Below are 22,809 nucleotides of genomic sequence, written 5' to 3'. Positions count from 1 at the left end.
ACTTATTGTGTATACATTTAATAAACTGCATACTTTGCTTGTGCTGCTATAAGTAGTAAAAGGGGTGAAGCAGCCGTAATATAGTTTAAATTTAATATGAGTATTTTATGTTAAACCGTTGACTATGATTATGGATACAAAATCAGTTGTAGTTGTTATTTGTAGGAATTATAATCTTCTGTAGTATCTATAAATTTAGCCATTATAACTAGTAATATTTTAAATATCCGTGATAACATTTATCTTAGCATATTATGCTACTGAACGTTAAGACTTCGTTTGAATGCATTGGTGTTATATTATATAATATGGCGATTTTAATAATTTATAGTTAATAATATTTATCGATCTATATACAATGTTTATACACGAGTTAATCTGAATCGTGAGTAACTGTGTTTTATATATTATAATATATCGTATACTCGTATGTCGCATTGTCACTGTGTATGTAAAAGGTTTCGTCAAAGATAATTTTGGCTATTTCTTATATAGCATTATAAACAATGGACATCTGAAGACTGGAATAATAATAATAGTTTTGGTGAAAAGCACGCGATAGATACATTAAAATATCTTAACCTTTTCACTCGAATACTTCCTTGTCGTATATAAGTTTAGGTATACAAAATATAAGGTTTCTTGAAAATTATCGATTGGTCATCCCTGCAAACATTGATTATACTGCCATCGGTTCCAACTGTATTTCTATTACAAAACAAATATCGTTGATGAAGAGTAAAGGGTCGTAATATGTTATTCGAGTACCTATTTATATACATGAGTATGTGTAATATAATATCTTAACGTGTGCGGGGGTAGCCTAAAGCTATATATACGATGTTCTGTATTCCCAAACCATTCAACGATTACTCGTGGCTCGAAAACTGTGGTTAACATTATTATTTCGGTAGTAATTTTTACGGTTCAAGATATATCGCGTTTAGTATAGTACTCCTGTGACGGTCTATACCTTTGTAATCTATGTCGTATGCCAGTTATAAAATAGTTTGTGACCGGGGGGAGGGGCGCACCATTTTCAAGATTACAATCCAGATGCACCCTTTGTGTACCCACTTTTTATGTTGAGCCCCATCGCGCGCAGGTGTTATCTTTGAAATCGTACGAATGTACGTCAGTGTTATAATTTTACTCACCAAACACTATACATATGTTTACGATAAAGGTGAATGCGGAAAAAACCAAGGAAAGAAGGCGTGACTACTGTGCTTGGCCGTCGTCCGTCTATTATAATATATTATTGTGTTATTAATACTTATTATAGTATTATACTATGTTTTCGTTCTTCACATATATTAAGTGCATAAATCCGGTTGTGCGCACGAGTTAGTATTTCTCAATGCACATTATATTATTATTATTGTGATTAGAAAACACGATAATGTATATAGTATATAATACCTATATATTATATATTATCTTTATGCACTCGGTCACATGGACGTGCGCCACGGTAAAGATTCTCATCACTTCGATTCGACTAAATCATATATATATTTATATAATACAATAATTTTCTGTTTAATGTGAATAAACTATGTTTAACGACGCTTTTTTAACACATAACTTGTATATATCTTAATTTTAATAAATAGTTCTGTAAAAGTATATTTCGGCTAGGACACTAAAGGTAGGTTTATTTTGGGTCTAATTTAAAGGGTCGACGATTTATGGGAAGCCCTACAGTTTTTTTTCTGACTCTGGAATTGTACACGAATGTAAATATATAATATGTTATATGTATCCTTCAAAGTACCACCGTAGGTATACAAGTGAAATAATAAGCTTATAAAAATTATGACTCGTCTGTGAAATGAAGTGTTATTGTAGCTTAGTCATAAAACCATTTTGTCTAAAATTCTATTTTATTAAAAATACTATTTCCTTTAGAGTCTATATGGTGGTTATGGGGCATGGCTCTTGAATTAAAATAATCAGATTTAAAGAAAATATTTTGTTTCAAACTTAAAAATGTTCATGATTGTAATATGTTTATATCATCGTTAAAAAAAAAACAAAATAATAAATATAGTTAAATATTCTTCAAATATTTATAAATAGCTTTGAATTAGTCTAAATATTTTGAAATAGAAAATGATTATTTAAGGTATAATGAAATGGTTAAAATTTATATGATTCATACTTTTTAAGTACAACAAAAAATTTGTATCAAAATTTAAACTTCAAACGATCATAAAAAATATTAGTGTTAATGCGCTAAGCTTTTTTCATAATTCCTGGAAAAAAAATATATGTATAATCTTGTATATTTTTTTATTATAAAAAACGTTATGAACTTTATAGGTACTACAAAAAAATATGAAACTCTTGAAGGTTTTGATCAATTTTGTTAAAATTTAAACTTTAAACACTTCTAAAAAAATATTGTGGCGATACATTTTTGATATACAAATAACTTATGAGGGGAATCCTGTATTTAATTTTCAATCTTTTTTTACCAAAAATAACTATATAAAGTTGAAAATTTAAAATACCTATAAATATAACATTAAAAATAGACCAAAATATTTTAATATTATTTTATATTTAATACTACCTAAATGCTGATATGAATATGTGTTGAACATTTAAAGACACTATAGTTATTTATTTCTGAGTAAAGTAAGAAGGTATATAAAAAAAAAATCGACGACAAAAACTAGCTTTGTGTAAAAATTTCCATTTTTCTAATATTTTTTTTCTAGGTTATTTTGAATAATAATGGAATTGTTAGACCCCTTTGCACTGAAAAAAATGCCATTGAGAAGCAACTTGCTACCAGAAACCACCCAAAGCATTTTTTCTACCGTAAAAATTATCTTCATACACAAAAAAAAAATTACACATCATCAATACATCAATCGCCTTTACTTAAAATCTAAAATATAATAATTATATTGAAATTTTTAATGAATATAATCATCATTATTTATATATATGACTATGGATAAATTGTAAACATTTATTTTTTATTTACATAGTAATATATACTTTTCATTAGCCTTTTTTAAATTTATGATTTGTGAATAAAGTTTTTAATGTATAGTAGGTAGCGTATCTAATGTAGTAATTAGTAATTCCCTTCTAATAGGTTAACCTTCTAACCATTATTCGTTGAAATATCATACATAGTTTCTCTTTAACTAAAAGACAAGTATTATGACATCAACAGTTAAATATTGTAGGTTCTTTAAGTGTTTGACAATAGCGTTTCTATAGTTATTATTATAAGTTGTAATTCACAATAATAAAAATTATTATTACCTTACAGGTGGTGATAAAATATCAAAATAATGTATAGATATTAATTTTGATACTTTAACAAAATGTCGAATAGTTGTTTTGTTACACTTACAAAGCTCGTATCTAAATAATAATATGAAATTAAACTGATAGTACTGTTTTTGTGATTTTAATATTATACTATTATATATCACTGTGTATATTGATAAATCGATTTGAAATAAAATATTTCTTATTTCTGCTCATTAGAATTTTCTTTTTAATTTCTCTCCTTTTTTATTATGTAATATGGAAACAACATTGGCATTCATTGATTTTGCCACTTGTGTTTATATTTCTATTCATTCGCATGCTATGTACAGGGAAATGAACACTGTACTTGAAAAAGGCTTTTTATTCTTTTATAAAGGAGCCCATAATACACAAGTTCGCATAACATTACTTATTTTACTCTCGTTTATACTGTGCAATAGTGCAGTACGTATCGCACTAAAAAATTTTAGACACTGTCGTATTAATTACTATACATGCTTTAAAGAATCTGAATATATCTTTAGCATTTCATTGTATGTACAGTGATTATAAATCTATATTTTATAATTTTATATGTTTATCATAAGCTTCACCTACAATTGTTCCTACAATAATTAATTTTGAATATTTATATCGATTAAAAATATTACACTATGTAATGCGGATAACGTATGCTATTCTTTAAATATTTAGTAAGTATATAATTTTTAAGCTACGAATATTACCTACATTTTGTAGTGTAAACAAATGTTTTAAACTCATTTAAAAAAAATTCAATGAGCATTTTGGTAAGTGATTATTTATTCTGTCTCTCATAACTCATAATCTATACTTAATATAGAAATCTATAATATACATATTTGACTAATTGAAATGCTTTTCGTGCCAGTTTAATGTATTTGAGACTTGAATATAACTTGAGTATATTACGGTGTATTGCTAATTAAAATTTTAACTTGAAAGAACATTTAACGTAATTATAAGTAATTATTTGTGGTTGATGACATTTTATATAATTTGCAATTTATGTTTTGTATTTATATTTTACTATTTATTGGTATTTTATTTCATAAATAATGTATAATACGATACACCATACACCATACATTATATTATTATAATAAATAAATGGAAATAATTAGCATACAAAATCAATCGCAAATATAAATATAATTTCAAATTAATTGTATATATTATATTAGACTAAAAAATATTGATTATGATAATACATTATATTAAACAGTGTAATAAATTATAGTATATATTATAGTGTGTTAATATTCTATTCGATTAAAGTGCACTAGAAATTTAAAAAAAAAAATGTTTGAATATTGACACTGAAACTCGCAAGTATATATTGAAAAAGGGTTGAACAATAATAAAGTACTCCGTAGTTGGTTTGTATTCACAGTTGTTTGTCTTTCAGTTTCATGTATTTAAATCCTACATTAGTTTCGTATTCATAAGCAAAAAAGGGGCTTAGTAATTTTATGACTAAAGTAGTAGTCATAATAAAATATATGTATGTATAATGTTTGTATAGGGTATAGGTACATATAAATATTTTTATATCAAAAGACGTTTTATGTTTGCTTTTATATTATGTTAAAATGGTGGATGTCGAATTAGAACATTCTCGAGACTTATAGAGTTGTAGACTTAATATGTTTGGGCGCCTTTTTGTTAGGTACCTATGTGTCATGTGTGTATACTGTATATCATATTATATTATGTGAACGGCTCGCCCTACATCGTGGTAGACTGTTGTCATGCGCCAGGTATACAAAAAGCTATTAGGCGCCTGCATGTATCCAGGAACGACAATATATATATATATATTACTTAAATGGAGTGTAAACGATTTTTTTTTTTTTTTGCAAATTCAATTGTAAACCCAAAAGGGATAACTACTTTCAAAATTATATCTTGCGGAATTTATTGTTAAGTATTGAAAATGGTTGTAGTTGATAAATAGACTTGAGGGATGGCGCCGTTGCTTTTAAATTCCGTGACGTTAACAATAGTTTCTTAAACCATGTTAAACGAATTGAATGTTGAACAAATGTATTTTAAATGAAATCAAATTATATTTTCAACTTATGCATGAGATTGATGCCATCAGTATAACATAACGTAAACAAATATGGGAGATTACCAGTAGGGTGTGTTATGTTTATAATTTTTCTTAAATTTTGAATTTTTCAAATTGAACTTAAATATACAATCTACTAAAAATAAATAATTTTTTATTATAATATAATGGCTATATTATATGATATGATTATAATTTTTTTGTTATGTCCAAAAACTACTCATTTAATGTTACCGTTGATTATAATATGTTTGCCGTTTACTAAATCGCCACTCAAAATTGAATATTTTATATAATTGTATATATATTTAAGTGTTAAACTAACATTAAAAATACTTTGTACTGATGCGTTGTTAGTAAATATCCCGGTATCCCGGTGAATGGGTAAATGGTATTTATCGGGTATTTTCTGAATAGTTTTTTTACCTACCATTAATGCATTGCAATTATATGCATGCGCATAAAACTATCCATCTATATATAAATGTGAAAATGGAAATATTTATCAGGTATGTCGTCCTCTGAAACTACTTATCCGATTATCTTGATTTTTTTTTTAAATGAAACAGCTCATTGTAGGTTTTAAACCTATTTTTGATTCTATAAGTTAATGAAAAATTAATTGATGGTTTTTGGTCCAAAATAAAAAATAAATCTAATTTGTTGTTAAAAAAGAAAAAAAATAAGAAAAATAATTTAAAAAATAATATACTGCTGTTAAATGGTCAAAAAGAAGCAACGCTAGATGGGATAGCTATAGTTAAGTTGTATTAGGCAACCAAATATTTAACACAGATGCATTTTGTATGAGCAATAAGTGCTCGGGGATAGCTAGTATTTTATATTTTTTAAATGTATTATACCACCTATGGAAGTATGAATTATTTCTTATTTATACTGAAAATGAAATGTTATGTTATGTACTTAAGTGTTGTGAACTTAAATAAAATAAATATATATTAATTTGAATTGAGGCTAAATTTTTAAAAGTTATATAATTTATTTAACTACTTACAATTATACATTAAACACAAAATAATTATGATTTATTATTATAATTTTTACATTTTGTGAATTTATTTTAAAATTGAATGATTATAATACAAAATAAAATACCAAAAAATTCAATAATTTATATTATTTACTATTATTATATTAATTAGAATTGTATGATAAACGTAATAACTAATAATAGTATTTATTTATTTGTTTTTTAAATTTAAATTTAAAAATACCAAATTTACCTATCACTACTCCAGTTACTATTAAATATAATATATATTATATATCTTCTAAAAAGATAATTATATTATGAAATTGCACTTCATATATAAATATATATGCATTATAGGTACTTCATACTTTTTTGTAGTTTCGATCAAAAATTAACTGAAATCGAATTATTATAATTATCGACTTTTTATAGTATTTAGGTATATAAATATTTCCATATGACCATATAATATTATATAGAAATATAGAATGTAAAGTGATTACAACCTGATGTCCTGAAATTTGATTTTAATATTTTTTCTAAATATTTTAGGGATGAAATATTAATTATCGTACCTACCTTATGTTAGTCATTAGTTTATCATTATCACTTATGACTTATTATACATCATGCTAGGTTTCCAGTAAACAGCTATTGCGTGCTCCGTCCAGTTTATATTACAGTCTGTTGCCGCCTAGTTGTGTAATTATTGCCAGGGTCATGAAAGGGTCGATGAAATATTAATATTACCATTTACAATATTTAGTTGTTTATTGTCGCACATAATGCATCATGGGTCAACTACTCAAATTTCTAATACGATGTCTAAAATTTAGAATGATGGAAACGCTTTCTAAGAATTCTAAGAATAAATAAATTGTATTTTGTGAACTAATAAGATCCATATAAGTTTTATGTTTACATAGTATAGGTACCTAGTACAACCTCCTCTGTGGTAATAACTATCACGAGGCGTGTTGATGTGTTGAGTATTCTCAGAAAATGTTTTCAACTGCCTATAACTTAATAAAAATTTAGTTTTGTACGGTTTATCGAAAAGCAGTATTGAGAAGTAAGTATTTGTTCATAAAATTGTAACATGTTTATTAGGATTAAAAATGAGTTTATTTGGATGTAACTTTTTTAGTTTGACGTTTTTTTTTAATGTTTTGATTTATTATGTCATATAAATACTAAACACTTGTATACGAGTAAATAGATAGGTATATTTTTAGTTTTGGAATAATAATTGTTTTAATTTGATTGATTTTAATTTATATATTAACTATAAAATATACATATTAATTATTTTTATAAGAAATCTAATTGGTTATCTTAATATAAATTTAAATTTTCTACCAATACTACCTAGTAGGTAAAAACAAATGGATTATATGTCTAAGCGTCACATATATTCTCTTAGAATCAATAAATACATTGCTCTGTAACGACAATAGTAAAACAAAAAACAAAAAATCATCAAATAATAAGGGCTACGACTTTCATTGCAATGAGACCTATTCATTTAAAAATATTACATTTATATATATGAGTGTATAACACCTTAATCATGTAGTACAACGAAACGAACATACTGTTATTATTATTAATGTTATAAGTTAGGACTAATTTAATATTCGTTTAAGTACTTACCTACTGCAGGTCAAGTATAATAATTAAATATACATATTACACATCTTATTTAAACTATAGTAATAATTGTTGGTTCGTGTAAATAAAGTGTTTGATTAATGTACTTTTAGAATAACTCATACAAAATTATTCTTAGTTTTATTTATCATATTTATTTTTTTCCAGTACTGTTTTTGAATAATTTTTCTTCAAAATATGGTCTCAAAAAACTGATTTAAAAGAATATTATTACCCATACTAATTTAGAGTTCAAAAGCATTACGCATCTCCCTAATTTATCTCAATATGAATTACTTATTAAGAAAATTAAATTAATATATTAACTTGGCTTACTATCGTTTCAGGAATACGATGTATTCAATTACTTACTTGATTTATTGTATTTAATTCCTGATTATGTTTCTATATAAATTCGTGTTGATTCTTGTAAAAAGTATGTTATTTTGTGGTCAAAAACGTGTTTTCATAATATATCATAACATTCATAACTTATATTATTATAAAACGATAAGTTTAAGAGTTATTGGAAGTTTCGTTCAACACTCGGGATAACAACTATTTTTATATCACAGTATTATAAAAACAATATGCTTTGATGGCCTGGTTGCTGCGTCTTGCAGGATGTATACGGTGATTGCTATTTAACTTTCTGAGAATATGCCAAACTATAACTGTGTAAATAGTGTTGTGTATTTATTGGCACCTGAGAATTTTTGAGATAGAAATTATATGACATTGTTGTTGTTTGTTGGTTGTTTTCCAAAACATAAAAAAGTATTAACTAATAAAACACCGTAAGACATTAACAAAATATGATATGAGTGAAAAATTAAATTATAGTCTCTACTCTCTATGTATAATATAATTGTACTGATATAATATTCTATCTATACATGTATTTATTTACATAATCTTGTTGTACTGTTAAACAATTTATAAAATTGTGTTGATATTAATAATTAATAACATAATATATTATTAATAATTTTTGAATAATGTTATTTTGGAACTTAGGTTTCAATGGCAGTTTATACGGTTTATTTGAGAAATGATTGATGTGATCTGGATTACTTGTGTACCCACATTTCCATTTATCATCCAATTTCACAATATACGACATGGTCATTTCAATATAAAGGTACACTAATTTTGGAGGGATTAAATATGACGTACATTCTGAAACTACCCGAGTATATTTACTGTTTGTTATACTTGTTAAATAGTCTTTTATTTTACATTTAATTTTATATAGTAATTAATCTACTATTGAATTTATAATTTTTAGATATATATTTATGTTTTTATTCTTAATTATTGTACTGGATATCGATTTATTACTACAAATTTTACGTGGATAAACAAATTTGTATTTTGCAATCCTTCCTTGCACTCTTGTAGTGAATATAACTACATTTATCTTAAAATAATAATTTGTATAGAAAACCTTCAATTGTTAAATAAATTTTAAAGAAAAAAATGGATTTATTAATTTTAATACTCTTCTCAATCTATGTAAAGTCGCTTATATAATTTCACAACCTATAATTCACCAAAATAATTACATCTAACCAATATCTATTAATGCATGACTAACTTTTTACAATCATGCGCATGCTTCTTATTTGGCATATACATTTAATATAATACCATCGTCCGTCAGTACTAATTTTTGTTAAACAATTCTTAAATACAAAATATTACTTGTAAAGAAAATCAAATCAATCTACAAATTATAATAATTATACACTTATAATAAATATCATTTTAAAACTCCAATTGAAAAAAACTCGAATGTATTTAATGATCATTGTTGTATAATGAATGCCTCAAGACTTAAAATGTATTATAAAAACTCTTTTCTTCTTTTCATATTAAATTATTTTTGGTAGGTGGGAACATCTTGGGTGGTGAACATAACACGTATGAATGTAATTTAAACACAGAGGAACCATAGATTGGAGTTATTACTATAAAGTATAAATGTATAGGCGTGTAGCTGAAAATATACATTTATTTGAACGAATTATGTTTGAAACTCTGTATAAATTACATTTTTGTGAAAGAGTGGAATTCATTTTTTTTTGGTATCTATAATAATGTTATGATTTTTATAAAAATTTTAATAAGTATATGTAGCTTACTTATTATATGAACATGTAATGTTGATCAGTAAATTATTTTTATTTCTAGAGTGTAATGTTTAAGGAATTTTAAAAGCTAAACGTTACCTTTGAAAACGTATTCAAATATATTTTATTTAATATATTATAGAACATGTGTATTGTAAAATCATTCGTGTAACGGTTACAGTCACTGTAACCCATGTCAAAAATAAAAACTGTAACATCGATAATCGGCACGAATTGACATAAAATAGTTGAGCTATGCTATTAATTACATAATTATTGATATTTAAGATATTTATCATTTGTCCATTGAGTAAAATTTATTATATTATATAAAGATTTAAAATAAATTATAATTTATTTTGTGAATTTAGATAATGATATAATTTTACCAAAATTACGGTTTACATTTAAATGTAGTAAATATGTATTTATTATTTAGTTATATGTATTTAAGCATATAAATGTTGCATTTTCATTGTGTTTTTATTATTCATTTAGTTAAGTTTATAGTTAAAGTTCATACTTCAATTAGGAACGTTACATTTTATTTTGAGGATATATATTTATTCTAAAATGTATAATTTAGTAAAACTATAAAATGGTGACTTATAACAATAATGAATAACAGTTAATCGCATGTATTTTATTTTTAAATATTCTTGTACATTTTTAGTTCCAGTTCTACTTATGTATTATCTTGATTACAACAATGCCATAATTATTAGGATTTAAATATCTTTTTATTTATTTAAAAAATAATCATTTTCCTCTCTGTAAAAACTCAAAACTTGATATACCTATACGTATTAGTAGTTATGTATGTATTTATGATGTTTTGTAATAAACACGCGTTGAAAACATTTCAAACATCTTTAAATTGATTTCTGTTCCATTTCACCCTGCACATCTTATATAATAATATAGTCTTTTCATCATCTTAACTATTCGATATTTATAATATGCGCGTTTCTGTAAACATCCGGTTTCTAGCGCATATTGCGCAAAGCAGACACGGAACGCGATTGTATCCAACCGCAACATGCCAATTATTTCAATGTGTGGGGGGGCCGGAAGTTACGTAGAAAGGGAGTATGAACCCTTACATCCGGACTATTTGTCGACCGGAAATTTCTGGGCGCACAACTTCAAAAGTATCGGTATTAGGTACGTCTATGCTGTGTGATGTAGGTAATACACTAATCAAAAGACATTTGAACGCTACCAGCATCATATAGTCGTCAGTTCTTTTCTAATTGGACATCTCATACCTAATTCTTATACTTTCCACCCTCTATTACGTTGTGTATAATGTATATATTACTATTATATTGTTGTAGGTCCGGTAGGCCACGGTTACATATTTAAGGTTTATATTATAGAAGTGAAAATAGTTTTGCTATATTAATAGTACTATAGTAGTATTATATTATAAGTACTTGTATAATATCATATATACACATGTAAAAAGTATACTTGAAATGTTAAATTAACTGTTCAGTTGATAAAATATGTGATTACAAAAATTATAGTACTTAATCAGCTCTTTCGTTTTGCTATTTGAATATAATCTTATGTTCGTTAAATTTATTGTTATCGATGTAAATAAGGATGTTGCGTTTTCATCTTTAAAAACTTCGATAATTCAGCTAAAAGCCATCTGCATTCACAAGGCCCATGACTGAAAAGTTCGTTAATCAGTTGTGTAGTGCAACAATAACTACACAAGAATACTGCAATGTGTGATGTTATAAGATTGTACATTTAAATATAATGTCTGAGCGTTTATAAGGCGGGTGAACCCTTATAATTTATGATGGTGAAAAAATAAGTTAACGGTTCGGATAACTATGTATTATGTATTATATGTTTACATGTAGTAATCAAAAACCCTCAAAGGAATATACTTCCTCTGAGTAATAGACCCACGCGTATACGTACACACATTTATATATATGTATAGTATATACGCTATATGAGTTGCACTATTATTAAACCATAATTGTGTTATTATAACATACTATTTATTTTTATTTTTATTTATAAAATACGCGTTTAATAATTCTATGTTTGACTTAAAAAAATCTTTGGTGCAATAAGTGTAGCCAAGAAGGTAGAGTGTAAGAAGTTACTAACTAATATAGTATTGTCCAAATTCTGCTTTGAGTGAAATAAAACTAATATGTGTGTATATTATTTACATTAATCTGTAACTTCTCGTGAAATATTAGAAATTGTACTGAAATTCACACATATTTGATACTATATGTACATACTAAAAGAGGTAGTAGATTAGTAGCCTATATTGCAGGTATATATTTGTGTGTCAGGGTTGAGTGATAGTATGTTAAATAAAAATAATATTTTCGAAAAAAAATACCAAATTCTACTTACAATTGTTTCATGTTTTATTGGTATTGTGATTGATATCAATGATATCATTCAATAATTCTTCGACCGTTATATTAATATGTTTTTATATCAGTATTTACTTCAAGTTTAATATACTACTAGTGTTACTACTTAGTCTGTTGTATGTTTATTGCAAATTACTTTAATGTAACTTAATTGAGATTATTAATGATTACATGAAAATTGAAACATCCTATTATTAAGCGATTTTATTTTCCTTGAACAAATTTACCGATACAAGTTATTAGAATATGAATATGAATCTTTTAAATCGTAATTAAACATATTTAGAGTCTACCAATGTTTCATATTCATAGTACCTATGTAAATATTAAAAAATATATTTTCCACGATGCCAATCACTTATACTCAGTGAGAAAATTGTGGTTAGTTCTTATGAAAATGAATTTGTATCTGTGGACTGTGTTATAGATTTAATTATTTAGTAAATAATCTAATTTAATATAATTAAATAATATACTTGGGTTATTTTTAACTTTAATTTTAAATAATAAAACTACTATCCCATAATGTGCATTGTGTGCGTGTACGTTTTTTAAATGCACATATATGAATATCATGCATTTTTATTAGACAATATTTAATTAATATTTAGCGATACTTATTGCTACTTTACTTTTCCGACACTCTTTCATTGTCCAATTCTTGCTTTTTGTAATAATTTACTCACCTTATTGTGTTAAAAGAATGCATAACGACAACGTTGACCTAAATCATTGGGTATTTGTCTGGAACTATATGTATAAAAAAAAATATTATAAAATACCGGTTTTGTTTCGCCTACCACTTTATGGACTTCCATACTGCCGACAAATGCATTACACATGACCCGTGTAAAAGGGAATTTGGGGAGTACACCTTAATACTACACTCTCACACACACACACACATATATATGTAATATACGAAAACGATCAAAATTATTTTCTTTATACATAAAATCCAGAGGCTTTTAAGAGGCGAGAAAGTTCAAAAAGTATTTACTTAAGAACAAAGTTTATTCATATAGACTAATCTATAGCTAGAACTTTTCTGAAATAATCTCTATACGATTTAAAAGTAAGAGCTTGAGCTTTTTAGCATATAATTTCGCTGTATAAGTCGGTGGTTGACTATAATAAAATTAGATGAAATTATAACCCTGGAAATGTATCATGTATATCATATTATGTAAATAAGCAATGCCTATTAATTAATTAATTTATAACAAGTTTGATCACATTAGTGGGGGAGCGTTGTAAAATGTATACCTATATAGTATAGGTATACTAGCGATTGTATACAATTACAAATTATCAGGCAACTATGATGAAATTGTAAAAAAAAAATATTTACTATGAGTATAATTTATTGTATACTTATTTTAAGCATAATAGTTGCTTTTAAAGCTGTTTGTTGAAGAAAGAATATATTGCCCCCTTATCCTTACGATTTTGTATGTCATTCATGTGATATAACATATAATATTTCCAAAGTTTTGAAAAGATTGTTCACTAATAAGCAACTGATATTAAGTTTATAATTAGCATTTGAGTATTGTGAAAAATGACGGCGATGGATTATCAGGTCAAGTTGATGTTAAGTTGTTATAATCTCACCTCAAATTTTGATATTAAACCGGGTAGTATTTTATCCTCTGAGTATTTTTATCTCTAGTGTATGCGTTCTATAGAAAAATTTAATTTAGTCAACAATTAAAATTAATGATTAATGTGGATCATTTTATAAACCAAAATAGTTTAAACAACAGTATACGACGCGTACATTATTATAATATTTTGTTGTGTATAAGGTATAACAATAACTGTTTAAATCGTTTTATAAAATAAAAGCGTATAGTTTATTTTATGAAAAAATGATAAAAAAGGAATGAAAAAATCCCCATATCACTCACTTAATTGTTAAATGGATACAAAAATGTAACCATCCACTGCAGTCCGCTGTGTAATTTTAAAACTTTTAAATAAATAAGGCTGTTACGGCCAATATAAGATTTGGTTTTTATTAATATAGATAATTGTTCTGTTTCGCTCATTTATTGCTTACCGGCTATCGCCTCAAATTAGTATTATATTTCACTAATATTATATATATTATATAACAGTTTACTATGCTTAATCGTTTACCAGTTTTTTGATACCGTAGGCCGTAGGGTACCAGCACATTTATATTGTGTATCTAAAAAATGCACCTGCATGGTTTACCCGGAATCGGACTGTGGAATGTGCGTAAAACTGTGACGAACCAAATAGAAGCTCTTTTACGTAAAAATGGCATGTAATAAGCCATGGAAGGAATCGCTTATTGGTATAGATACAACAATAGATTCCGGCAGCCACGGACTTGGCGTTGCCGCAGGAATGTAATTCGCATTATACGTTTTAACAATAAACCCATACCTAAACGGTGTACAACAATTACAGTATATATTATTATATTATTATAATATGGCGTGGTTCAAATAATATGTCTGTGTGTACTTATTTTATAACGCTAAAGGATAAATCGAATATTGAACAAATAATTTTTTTTTTATTACTGAACGTTTACAATTTCAAATATTTAAGATGAACAAAGTAGTCATAAAGTTGCAAATCGAAAATGTGTTTATACAAGTGCTTACTGCTTAGTAGTCGTTAGCATCCTGATAAATTCTAAAACTTCACGAATCCCAAAATATAGTAAATGTATAAAGTATTATTAGGGTTCGGAATTTGTTGCACCAAATAGGCATTCAAATACGCATTTAAAAAATGTGAAATTTGTATAAGTAATTTTTTTAAGATGTCAATACTAATTGTTGTGTACTTATAATCCGATTGTATTAACATTTCTTTGCTGATTCATGTTTTTCTGTTTTTAAATTTTGTGTTACAATAAATCACATACCAACATCTACTCTCATTTCAGACAGCTTAATGAATAAAATAACTCCATTAGTATAAAATATATTTTCTCTGAACTTAGTTAGGTACTTATACGATTATTATTTTTTATTTTAGGCATTTTTAAACTCGTGCAATAAAACAATGTATTCGAAAATACAGTAAATGAGTAGATTGTAGGTTAATCGATAAATAGCAATACTTACGACAAAAATTATAATCACGATACACGTACTGATTTTGTTAAGATGTTTATCGTTATTAAGTTTCTAATCGTAATTTTATCCAATAAAATAAATAAAAATAGTCATATTATGTCAATAACAAGACCTTCAAATTCAATCACTGCTGGATAAAGATAATTGTACAATTTTATGTTAAAATAAATTATTATAGAAAACTCTTTTAAACTTAATTCAAACACAATATGAGCTAACAAAATTATGACCATATAAAGTTAAAAAAGTAGGTATAGGTGAGTACCGTTCTGCTGTACATTAGGTATCGAATAGCTCACTATTATAGGTTTGATAAATTTGAATTTAATGATACATCATTGTAGGTATACAAAAACGATTCTGAGCAGAAACAATCTATCAGCCTATTCATTAAGTGATATTTTATTTGATATAACTATTAAAGAAATGTATTTAACTTTTAATAGTATTATAGTATTTAATTATAATAATATATATTCATATCATATCATATTAAGTTATAAAGGTAACTCAAAATGTTATAATATCTTATAGTAATACTGTACAACAGTAAAATAAATCAAAAATATTTTGCATGTAGTAAAATTCTTAATAATAATATAAAATATACAAAAATAATTAACATATCATCGTTTAAAAGTGATTTCTTATAACTGGAATTTAAAATATCTAGGTATATGAACTAATAATGAGAAATTTTGTAAAAAATATTCAAAACTTAGATACAAAGAAGTTATTATGAATTTTTAACTACAAAATAGTTAATAGTTTTTTGCGATTTTGTCAGTTCTAATTTCAAATGCATATTATAAAAAAATGTGTGCCTTTATATTTTTAATAATTTTGTATGGTTATAACTTTATAAGAATAATTGTTGTGATATCTTGTTTATATCTTTCATTATCAAGAATTTTGACTCTGTGAATATTTTTTAATCAACATTTATAATACAAAATAACTGAAAAATGTTTATGTCTAGAAATAGCTTAAATATATTCAAAACACTTTGAAAATTGTATTGTAAATAGAAAACAATAATATACCTAGACATCAAATAAAAATTGGATTGGTGTAAAAATATACAAATTATAAAAATAAGTAGGGGGAATTCCTAAGTTTGACCTTTTTAAACTGCAAACTAGATCCAATTTGATATCAAAAACCACTTCCCATTTTTTAAAATCGAAGTAATTTATTGTCAACTTATCGTGCTCATACACAAAAAACCACATCGTGATAAAATTAATACATTCATCGCTCCACTCAGAATCTAAAATGTAAAAATTATTTAAATTATTTACTTCACGAAATTAAATTCCATCTTATAGCGTTCTACGAGTATTAGGTACATAAAAACATGTAAATTCAAGAAGTTCTGAACCCTAATTCTCACATAATATCTTAAGTATAATTGATTTTAATATATTTTCTGTTAACGTCAAAACATATTTTAAAATATTATAATCAATACACATCAGTATAATTCACTTAATACTACCTGTGAATTAAATTCTAATACTTATTATTCCTTAATTTATGCATCTAGAGACTACTTTCCTGTACATTTCTACGTAGATAATTGTATGTCATCCATGGTATTGAAATAATATTGTTTTAATTAATAAGCAATTTAAGTATATACAGACGAATCTGCAGTGCTCTACACATTTTGCTTAATTTTTATAGACGGATTATGTCCATATAAGAGTATGTCGTGTATTATAGTTTAGTGTATCATTTTTGTATGCTCGTACATATTCCTCTCGTCGTCTTGTTTAGGAAAATGTGATGTGACTGGTTAAATGTATCACTCCGTGTATGATTAAGTCTGGTGGTCCGTCAATAATTGTGATAAATTATATACATATTATGAGTCAGAGGATTCTATGTTGTAAGTAAGTTAGTCTTACTAAATGGTTGAATCTTAATTTAATTCATTTCTCTGACTTATTGCATCTACAATAAATAATTACAAAATATTTAGTTTTGAAAACAATTAAATGATAAAATAATATATACCAATATTTACCTTCAGATAAAGTTTGTTGATAAAGTTGTTCATAAAGTTTCATTTTTGATAATGGTAACTTATCGACTTCGTAAATTTGCATATATTATTATTGCATTATTAAATCTTCAATTTTGTTTTTTATGTTTTCTATTTGAATACTTTCAATTTTAATGTACATATTATATATTATTATACTTGGATAATTTTATTGTATTTAGATACCAAAGTTATGTATTTTCAGTCCTGGCACTATGTATATACGCCGATGGGTATACCTTAATATCATTTTACGCAATCAACGTATAACAATTAACAGCTTTTTGAATCGTATATTTTTTTTCACTTCTGATTTCTGGCACAACTGATACATATAAACACAAAAATACTTGATATAGGCTGATATAATATATAACATTCTTCTATATGTGTACGCATAAAATCTTATGATAAAATGAAAACCGTTGTTATTTGTGTTTGCAGGATGCCACCGATCGTCATCCGCAGTTGACCACGGTCGCCGTCACGACGGCATTAGTGCAGACTAATACGTCCACCGCCGTCCAGACGACACGTAGCTGCCGCACAGTTGAGCTCAGAAGAGCAGCGGCTGCGATAACGGCCGTCCACCGTGGTACAGTCGTGTGGCGGACATGCACACGGCACGCGCTGCCAGCGTAACGCCATGCCGGAGCTGTCGCCGGGCGCGTTGTTGTTTTTTGCCACATCCGCTGCCCCCGACGACCACCATCGTTACCGTTGTCTTCCCGACGTCGACAACGACAACCACTTTGCAGCGTCCTCAACGACCATCACCTTCCCGGCTGCCGGCGCCTCAGCGACCTCATCTGCAGCCGACCGTCTGGCGTTTTCCGTCTACCACCACCGTCGTTTAATCGACGCACCAACCGACCGTCAAAATGACAGTGCTGAAGAACCGACGGTTGATGGCCGGCCGACCGTTTTCCGTGAAACGTTGCGTGGCGGCGCTCATGGTGCTCGGTTTCCTGTCCATATTCTATTACACGCACTACCTGAGTTCACCGATCGCCAGGTACACATAGACACGCGTATATCGTTGTATTATATAATATAATATTATATGGTTTTGGCGCATTTGATTGTATTTTTTAAGATTTATATTACACATTAATTATTATTACTCGTAAAGCCATAACCCTACAAATGAAATACCAAAAGCTGCTAAGTTTTAAACGGTTTAGCATTATTTAGGAGATATTTTTTAAATTGTTATTCTAAAAGTTCATTTATTGCAGATTTTACAATATTTTTTAGCTCAAATTACATCATAAATACAATGTTTAACATAGTTAATGAATTATAGATCATATTAGATGCAAAGAATAGAAAGTATGTAATATAAATATGTTGGTATCTAAATTTAAAAAAAAACTGACTATAGTTTCCCGTGTAAATCATGTAAAATCAAGAAAAATAAAGTACATATTTCGTGGTTTTTAAACATATATTTTTGTTTTGACAAGTGCATATTATATAACTGCATGCGTTTAAGTTTGTGGTTAAAGTATTAATAAAGTCTGATCGCTAAATATATGATGCTTTAATATGTCTGTAAATCGATTGCATCGATTGTATCGATATATTTAGGATTTAAATTGCGAGACCCCGTGCTATTCTATTATTCTGTTTACTATATAAAATGTACGGCGGACAAGAGTGTAAAAATAATAATTTATAGAATCATTTAGTTAAAATTGAATCACCATTTTCAACATTTGAATTAATAGTGGTACTGTGACTACTATATTATATAATCTGACAGAAGTTTTTGAAAATCTGAGTTATTATTGCGTTTGCTTATTAACTTATAAGTTACTATTATGCTAGTCTTGTGAATATATTTATGAGTGATTACAAAAATGTAACTATCAAAATCTGCTATCCTAACCCAATAGTAAATTGTTTAACGATTTGTGACTATAGCTTGAGTGTTTGACTAAGTAATATTTTCAGTCTTAGATTTTTATCTTCGCGTGAATTTAAATCTTTGAGGGATGATGGCCAAAAGAAAATAGTTTTATCATGTTATTTTTCACATAAATATGTTTATTCCACAAATGTTGAATGAGAACAAAAAAAAAATCTTGTAAGAGGTCCTAAAAAACAAGAACTAAATTTTTGGAAGGGTGCATGCAGGAACTAAAATAATATTGGTTGAGAAACATTATGCTTGTGGTACACGCTGTAGCTCTTTAGTCGTATAACAATAATACAATAATAGACGCCAGTGTAAAGCGTATTACAGATTTTTTTTTTTAATACAATATATTTTTTTTAACCTTTACCACCCGGACATAGTGCATGTATGACCGTAAAAAATTTCCAAGTTATTATGTAGGAACCTTACCGTATATTTTATTGCGTTGTATACTATATTATGTAATATACGACTATACGAGTAATATGTATATTATATTTAATGTTATTATTTTTATCACGTGACCGAACCTTAGTAATATTTTCAATTGTGAGCTACTACGCGGTATCATTTTATTTATTTTTTTATGTATTGTCAATACTCAATTTCCACTTATATAATAAATTAAAATACATATTATCGTGGTTTTTACTTACAAACATACCCAAAAAATCTAAATATCTAAAATATATACCTAAGAAATAAACTAGATATCAACTACAAATAATTTAGTTGATATAGGAACATATTTGAATAGATAAGTACATATTGTTATAGTAACGGCTAATAAAGGATCCTCTATTATTAAATATAATAATATCTATGTACAATTGCTTATAGTTATAACTTCACAACCAGAGACTTACGACATATTGATTTGTCTTAATATTGTTTCATTGGCGTTATATTGATATTATTTATTTAAAATAATAAACATGGAATTGTAGTAAACAAAAAATTATAAATAATTTTTTTTTATATTTCAGTATTTATAGTTAAATTTAGTTAAATTATTAATTAATAATTCTAATGATTACAACTATGTATAATATATTTTTAAAATATTATGTCTTGAAATATTGGGAAAAAAATATTGTGAAAGTGGTAAATAATATAAAAATAAATTCGCAGTCGGTAGGATTCGAACCTACGCTCCCAGAGGGAATCTGATTTCTAGTCAGACGCCTTAACCGCTCGGCCACGACTGCTCGGTGATAAGAAGATGCAAAATTGTATACATTTAACGCTATTATATAAAATTATTCCGCAATATATTATATTTTTTATAACCTATATCATATTCACAATCAAAATTAAAATCATATAATAAAGTAATTACATTTAAAAAAAAAAAAATTCATATATTTATTTAATAGTTGTGGTATTACCTAGTACTTACCTGCATTGTAATATTTTTGTTCGTTTTTTGTTTATAAAACGAATTAGGTGCCTTACTAATGTTTAATCGTAATATTCTAATTTGTGTTATTTTTATGATAAATCAAAACTGTATATTATCGCTACCGAATACTGATTAATATTATATTTTAAATAATAAACAAAACATATAAAAGTATATATTGCCTGTATAATAAAGTAATAATAATTGGTCACGCAAATCAACTTCACGAGTTCACGACATGGAATTTATTTTTCATTGGCAACATGCATCCCACAAGATTGGTATTACAGAATTTTAATAATATTCGTAGAACTAAATATTTGAAATAAAAAACAATCAATATTCTGTAGTCTTATTGTACCTTGAAGGTACGTGTATAGATGTTTGTAAATGTACCTTTATAATATTAATATAGCATTAAAAAATATGGGTACAATATCTAATATTAATATTAAATACCATACCGTTTGATGATGTCCTTAATACCAATGATAACCAATTGTAATTCTGATTTATATGTTATATAATAAACGTTCATCGTCTTTTTAACCATATAATTATAATATATATATGTAATATGTGTAGTAGTGTGTACTCAGGTACAAACAGGAGACCTGTATACACGAGGTAGACGTCAGGTACCTTGGCAAAACTTTTGAAAGGTTTATTATTTTTATTCACTAATATAAGTTTTCAAAGACAAAATAAATAATAAAAACTTTTTTTGACTGAAATTTGATCGCTTTAAACTTTTTCTATAATTCATATCACGGTAGAAAAAAAATAGGTGGACGTCAGTAATAATACTATGTTTTATGTGAATTCTATATTATTATTTATTTATTTATTTCAAAAATCTATTTTTGATCATTTATTTATTTGTCTTAGCATAGGCAACATAATAAGTCTTTAATTTAAGATATTTACATTTTTAAAATTAATATTCAATATTTTGAATTGTTTTCTATATTTACAATTACACATTTTAACTATAGGTTAGATTTCATTATAATAATTTTATTTTATTTAATAAAATGTATTATTTGGTTGTTGAACTTTGAGTTAGATCCTATTGCTGTGTCCAAGTTGTGTGGTATTATGATGAAGATTACGAGGTGATTGGTTACATTATGTTAAAATCAATCTTACTATTATAGTATCGTTCCACATAGCACACATTTTATATAATATTGATTATTTACTTTTTACCATTAATCCATTTTGTATATATGATATTGCAGGATGACCAATACAAAGACTGCTTATTATAGTTTTTTTATTTTTAAATTTGCAGAATTTTGTCATTCGATGATAGTGTTATGAATTCCCATGGTTTTGATTATTGTTTTTTGCCGGTTCTTACAGGATTATTGTCATTTAACTTGAATGTTGCCTATTTTTTTTGTCTGTATAGATTTTAATATTCATAAGAATTGTGTGTTTATAGATTCTATTGATTTTTTAGCTTCTTGGTCTGATTTTTCGTTTCTTTTTATATTTCTTTGACCACATATCCATATATATATAATATTTTATTTCCATATTTTGTGTTTCGAATTTTTTTTTCAAGTTTTGCGATGTCTGTTGTATTTTCTATGTTATTTTTTAAACTTTTTAGTGCACTAAACACATGTGTTCTGTGAGGTTTTTATATTTTTATTTGTTTGTAAAAATAATTGATTTTTAGATAAAAGAACTAAGAAAAATGAATGCGCCTAGGGCTTATTCGGCCTAATATGTT

The 22,809-nt window shown here is 26.3% G+C and overlaps 1 protein-coding gene and 1 non-coding gene across 2 annotated transcripts in view; one reads left to right on the top strand and one right to left on the bottom strand.

Moving 5' to 3' along the window:
- Positions 1 to 22,809, top strand: part of LOC132920182 (bifunctional heparan sulfate N-deacetylase/N-sulfotransferase) — a 70,941-nt gene that overhangs the window by 6,447 nt on the left and 41,685 nt on the right. The window contains exon 2 of the mRNA XM_060982358.1: positions 18,190 to 18,760. Within this exon, the coding sequence (XP_060838341.1) occupies positions 18,627 to 18,760 (134 nt within the window). The 5' untranslated portion in view covers positions 18,190 to 18,626. The remainder of the gene's footprint in view (positions 1 to 18,189; positions 18,761 to 22,809) is intronic.
- Positions 20,793 to 20,874, bottom strand: Trnas-aga (transfer RNA serine (anticodon AGA)). Its single transcript has one exon. It is a non-coding gene; the product is annotated as a tRNA-Ser (tRNA).

The sequence above is a fragment of the Rhopalosiphum padi genome, chromosome 1 (assembly GCF_020882245.1).
Source record: "Rhopalosiphum padi isolate XX-2018 chromosome 1, ASM2088224v1, whole genome shotgun sequence".
In the NCBI taxonomy this organism is placed as follows: Eukaryota; Metazoa; Arthropoda; class Insecta; order Hemiptera; family Aphididae; genus Rhopalosiphum; species Rhopalosiphum padi.
This window is presented reverse-complemented; position numbering and strand designations above follow the sequence as displayed.